This window comes from Melanerpes formicivorus, unplaced genomic scaffold (assembly GCF_026170545.1).
Source record: "Melanerpes formicivorus ecotype bairdi unplaced genomic scaffold, bMelFor1.0.p_v2 SCAF_22, whole genome shotgun sequence".
NCBI classification, from domain to species: Eukaryota; Metazoa; Chordata; class Aves; order Piciformes; family Picidae; genus Melanerpes; species Melanerpes formicivorus.
The window spans coordinates 2,019,312-2,025,311 of NW_027142374.1; the positions used below are offsets into that span (position 1 = coordinate 2,019,312).

At 53.2% G+C, this 6,000-nt stretch overlaps 1 protein-coding gene across 2 annotated transcripts in view; it reads right to left on the bottom strand.

Moving 5' to 3' along the window:
- The window catches only part of MCF2 (MCF.2 cell line derived transforming sequence), a 75,141-nt gene extending 69,141 nt beyond the window's left edge, over positions 1 to 6,000 (bottom strand). For both annotated transcript variants that reach the window (XM_068151806.1, XM_068151805.1), the window contains exon 1: positions 5,844 to 6,000. In XM_068151806.1, coding sequence (XP_068007907.1) covers positions 5,844 to 5,970 — 127 coding nt within the window. In that variant the 5' untranslated portion in view covers positions 5,971 to 6,000. The remainder of the gene's footprint in view (positions 1 to 5,843) is intronic.

Consider the following 6,000-nt stretch of genomic DNA (forward strand, 5'->3'; position numbering starts at 1 on the left):
AAGGTTGGAAAAGACCTCAAAGATCATCAAGTCCAACCTGTCACCCAACACCTCATGACTACTAAACCATGGCACCAAGTGCCACATCCAGTCCCCTCTTGAACCCCTCCAGGGATGATGGCTCCATCACCTCCCTGGGCAGCACATTCCAATGCCTAACAACTCTCTCTGGGAAGAACTTTCTCCTCACCTCCAGCCTAAATTTCCCCTGGCACAGCTTGAGACTGTGTCCTCTTGTTCTGGTGCTGGTTGCCTGGGAGAAGAGACCAACCCCCACCTGGCTACAACCTCCCTTCAGGTAGTTGTAGAGAGCAATAAGGTCTCCCCTGAGCCTCCTCTTCTCCAGGCTGAACAACCCCAGCTCCCTCAGCCTCTCCTCACAGGGCTTGTGCTTGAGGCCTCTCCCCAGCCTTGTTGCCCTTCTCTGAACACATTCAAGGGTCTCAATGTCCTTCTTAAATTGAGGGGCCCAGAACTGGACACAGTACTCAAGGTGTGGCCTAACCAGTGCTGAGTACAGGGGCACAATGACTTCCTCACAGGACCAGCTGAATCATCACCTTACACAGGAGCTGGTTGGGGCAGCTAAAGAGGGATCAGATGGCACTGGGTCCAGGTGTACACAGAGCCATGCTGGATCAGGCCCCGTGGCTGAGCTTCTGAGCCCTAGAGCAGGAGCCTCCCGCTGGCAAGGAAGCACTGGCTGGGAAAGAGCAGGAGCACCCGGGGCACCAGCACCGCCATGGGCACTCTCCAGCACACAGAACCAGCAAAACCTCATTCCTGCTGACCAAGGGCCATCGCTGCTGGCAGGACCAGGTGCAGCCAGGGAAGGATCCCAGACAAGGTGCAGCCATTCCTCCCATATTCATAGGGAAGTCATCCTCTGATACAGTGTGGGGAGCTGAAGTGAGCAGAAGAGTTCCAGTGCGCACTTGCAGCCCAGAAAGCCAATCACATCCTGGGCTGCATCAAGAGAAGCAGAGCCAGCAGGTCAAAGCAGGTGATTCTCCCCCTCTACTCTGCTCTGGTGAGACTCCACCTGGAATACTGTGTCCAGTTTTGGAGCCCCTAGTACAGGAGGGATCTGGAGGTGCTGGAAGGTGTCCAGAGAAGGGCCACGAGGATGAGCAGAGGGCTGGAGCTGCTCTGCTATGAGGACAGACTGAGGGAGTTGGGGTTTTTCAGTCTGGAGAGAAGGCTCCATGGAGACCTTATTGTGGCCTTCCAGTATCTGAATGGGGCTACAAGAAAGCTGTGGAGGGACTTCTTATGGTCTCAGGTAGCAATAGGACTAGGGGGAATGGAAAAAAGCTAGAAATTGGTAGATTCAGATTGGATGTTAGGAAGAAGTTCTTCACCATGAGGGTGGGGAGACACTAGAACAGGCTGCCCAGCGAGGTGGTGGAAGCCTCATCCCTGGGGGTTCTCAAGGCCAGGCTGGATGTGGCTCTGAGCAACCTGCTCTAGTGTGAGGTGTCCCTGCCCACAGCAGAGGTGTTGGAACTAGAGGATCCTTGAGATCCCTTCCAACCCTAACAATGCTGTGATTCCCAGGAGTCAGGGCTGAGTAGTGATGACAGCAAGGAGAAGGATGCCCTGGGGAGGTTAAAAGATCCAGGGGGAATGTGAGGATCATGGAGGATTTGGGGGGAGTAATCTCTTCCAATCTAGCTTTAACAGCTGGCAAACTGTGGAAGCTTTAGCCAGAAAAAGCAAAGCAAAATTAAGTTAACTAGCTACGAGGGTTATGTGTTATCCCCTGTTACTCCTGTGGCTAATCTGCTAATATGAGAGAACAAAACAATGGATGTTCTGATGTTTTCATGCCCAATCAGACAAACTATTTTCTCATACCACCCCAAAACTAAGCAAGAATTGGGAAGATGAAAGCCAGCTCAGCTATACACGACTTTCCATCTACTGCAAGAAACGTTAACAAAAGTTTCTCAACACCCACCCCGGGTGGATTCGAGCGTGGTGTGGGAGTCGAGAAGCTTGCATTTCTAATACTTAGGAGCTTCAATGTATTTCTCACTTTCTCTCATGTTCCCAATTTCAGTCACTCTTCCCTTAGGGGAAGCTGAGGAAAGAGTTTACAGCTGTTTGCACACCCGCACCATGCACGTTTCCCAGCTGTGCAGGAGAGGGTGTATTTAGCATCTGCCACCAGCACACACCTGCCCAGCCAACATAACCAGCCTCCAGTCCAGAGCCCACTCAGCACAAAAGACATCCAAAGCCAAACAAAGACATACAAACATCACCAACTTTCCCCACCATCATCCAACAACATGCAAGCCTTGGGTTTTTTTCCGAGCCAAATTCCAGCTTTGTGCACAAAGTAACTCCTGGGAGACATAGGGGCAGCAAATCCTTGAGCTCCATCACCTGCCTAGGAACCTGGGACTGAGTTCACTGACGTCACTGGAACACTTTCTTTGCTTTCATAGCCAGGAAACTAACTTGTACAGCCAGGTTCCCACAATGGCATCCCCTGGAAACTCTGCTGCTAAGTGAAAAAAACTAACCCAAACTTTTCCTGAATTGAAAATGGAAATGCTCAACCCTGGCATTCCTCTCCCAAGCCAAAGCACATCTTCACTTCCAGCTAACCACTTTCCTGCTTCAAGAGAAAGGCAGTAGCATGGAAGGCAAGGAGGGGTGGATATCACTGGTGCTCACTGTCTGCCTCACACCACCCAGTGGGACAGACACCCACAGAGCAGCAGATGGGTAATTGCAGGTCCCCTGAGGAACTCCTGACTCAGACTCACTGCCAAACCCAGGCTAGCATCGCCTGGGAGGAAAACAAGGGCAGGCACACCCAGCCACTTCCACCACAGCTCCTCACACTCCTGCTCCTCTGCCCCTCATCTGGCAATAGCCTTCTATTTTACTGCATTAGGGAAGCTGGCAGATGAAATGATTGAGGCTTTGGCAGTGGAGGAAGTTGAGGGCCTGAGCTGTGCTTGCTGCATGTGTGAAATGACCACCACCATGGTGACACATGGCAGTCAGCGTGAAGCCGCCTGTTTGCAGGACGAGGCTGAGGGTGCTTGCCCAGCTTGTGGCTCTGGGGTTTCCTTGCAAGACCTACCTGCCCAAACCAACTTTAACACAAGGCTCCCACCACAAGTGTACCCAGCAGCAACATCCAAGCTCTGGACTCTTCATCTCCAGGCACGCAGGAGACACTCCATGTCCCCAAGCATCCTTGAGTTTGGTGGCAAAAATGGCACTCTGGAAAGGCTCATTCTTTCCCTCACCATATTTTACACCTCAGTTGCTTTCCTCCCACACAGCCCTGCTGTCACTTCACTTTTGTCCTGGTAAATGAATGATAAACCATTAAACAGCAGTTGTAGCAAACGTGATGCAGGGAGAGGAAGCACATCCCACATACTACTGGCTGCTACCAAACTACTACTTCCCTGTGGTCCACCCAAAGGGGTCCAACTGACAGTGGGTCAGAGCTTTCAGAGGCTGCTGGCCCTGTACTCCTGCAGCAATCCATGGGAGCCCAAATCATTTTAGAGATGAGAATGGCTGTAAAAGGCTTGGGATTTACAGGCTCACATCTCATTGTAAGCCAGACACCTTCCGCTAGAAATGCCCAACAAGTTCCCAGTACTGAAGTGCGAAGGGAGATGATTAAAATCTGGCTTCAGAGAAGGATGAATGCTCAGAAATCAGCAAGGGGGGGGGGGGGGGGGGGGGAGGAAACCCACACCACTTCTGCTTTATTTTTAATCTTATCTTTTTCAGGATCACATTTTAAGAATCTATGTAAATGCCACATCACGTGTCCAGATCCTGCAGCTATAACCACACAAGCCTGCCTTTGTGGAGATATTTTGATTTCATATGAGCATTATGCAAAGGTCATCTGCCTCTTGGCTGGTTAGAAGACAGGGCTCATGCTCACGAGAAGTCAGCTGCCCCTTTTCACCCAGCTTCCATTAATGCTGCTCACAGAAGACATTCCCCATCCCTGTGCCACCTAGCTCCTGTTCAAGCAGCGTGGGTGTTTCACTGCTGACACCAGTAAAAAGAGCCTGAGGGGAGACCTCAGGGCTCTCTACAACCACCTGAAAACTTAAGCCAGGTAGAGGTCAGTCTCTTCTCCTTCGTAGCAAGTGGTAGAACGAGAGGAAATGGCCTGAAATTGCACCAGGGCAAATTTAGGTTGGAGACAAGGAAAATGTCTTCACTGAAAGAGTGCTCAGGAATTGGAACAGGCTGCCCAGGGAAGTGGAGTCACCATCCCTGGAGGTGCTCCAAAATATGTGGACATAGCACTTTGGGACATGGTTTAAAGGCCTTGGTGGTGTTGAGTCAATGGTTGGATTTGATGATCTTAGAAGTCTTTTCCTATCAAAACAATTCTATGATTCTATATGGAGTATCTGACTTCTTTTTAGTCCATCCATTTGAGTAACATCCTTTGCTAACTGACCACCATCACTCTGTCTGCATCTTCCCACCCCACTGTCAGGGTGCAGGCAAAGAGGCAAGCACAGGTCCAGTGGGCAGGACAGCCTGCAGCAGAGCGGAAGGTGCTGTGGTGGGCACCATCCTAGGAGAGCACGCACACAAGAAGCTCCCAAAGGCAGGTGACACACTGGTAAAGTCCTCACTTATGACTTACTCCCCAGTAAATTCCTCCTGTGCCCCAAACTGGGCTTTGCAAAGAGGCCAAGGAAGCTGGAATTAGACTGGAAGCTTTTTTTATGTATTTTCTGTGCCTGGCACGGCTCCAAGCTCTCTGCCAGCTGTGAGCAAATAAGGAAGGATGAGTGCCTTTGCCTCCTGACAAGGTAGGAATCCACTAGTGAGGCTGGAGTCACCCAAGATGCCACTACCTGTCCTGCATTATCAAGGATCTCTCTGCAAAGAAGCCCTCTTCTGACCACATGTAAACAAAAGTATAAAAGCATCAGGGCTCCACACGGTTTATGAGCAGATCATTGTCCATCAGAGGGAACATAGCCGAGGCACAAGAGCAGCTCACAGGCTGAGGGCAGGGGATCAGATTGCATTTGCGTCTCGCATTAAGGGTGTGCAGCCACAGGACCACAGCAACACCAGCATAACTCCCGGCCCTCCCCAGCACAGCCTGAGGCTGGACGATGTTTGAAGACCAAGAATGAAAGAAGAGAATAGGTGAGGAGGGGTCTGGCAGAGACACATGCTTGACACGTCTACTGCTGTTCCACTTTGGAAACTGGGAAAGGGCACATCATAGCCATCAGGCTAGGAGGCAGCTTCTCAGGGAAGACTTCTTTAGTTTTGGCTACGAGGAGTCTGAGAAGGGGACTGGAACTGGCAGGCACCTTTCTGCTCACCAAACAGGTGCCTTTCTTCCAAACGCATTTGGAGCCACACGCTGCACTGAGGACACGTTGGAAGCACAGTGTGAAACAGCTCTAACCCACCCTAACCCCTGAGCCTGTTCTAACCGATGATCCGAAAGGTTCTTCCCACCCGAAGCGATCCTGCGATTCTGCAGTCCACAAAACCAGTGACGCCCGAAGTCCCCGCAAGCCCTGGTGCCACGAAATCCCCCAGGAGCTCCCCAGGCAGCCGCACCGGAGCGCCACGACCCCTGCCCGCCCTGCCTCTGCACCCTGAGCCCCCGTCTGCCCCCCTGCCCGAGTGACAGCGGCTGCCGAGCGGGGCTCCGAGAGCTCCCCCGCCCCGCTCTCAGCAGAGCCGGGAGCCAGGCGCCTTTCCCCCAGCGCCAGGGATGTTCGGGGACAGCCCTATCGGCCCGCGGGGTACCCCCGGACACCTGTGACCCCCTCCCGGCCCCGCGGGGGCCCGGCAGCCCCGGGACTCACCGGCGGCGGCGGCCTCCAGCAACGCGGCGGCGCGCAGCAGACAGTAGTAGCTCTCCATCTCCCCCGCCGACGTGCCCCCCGGCGGCGGCCCGGCCGGGGCCGGAGCGGGGGCCGGGGCCAGGGCCATGCCCCGCGGCAGCGCTCCGCCGCCGGCAGC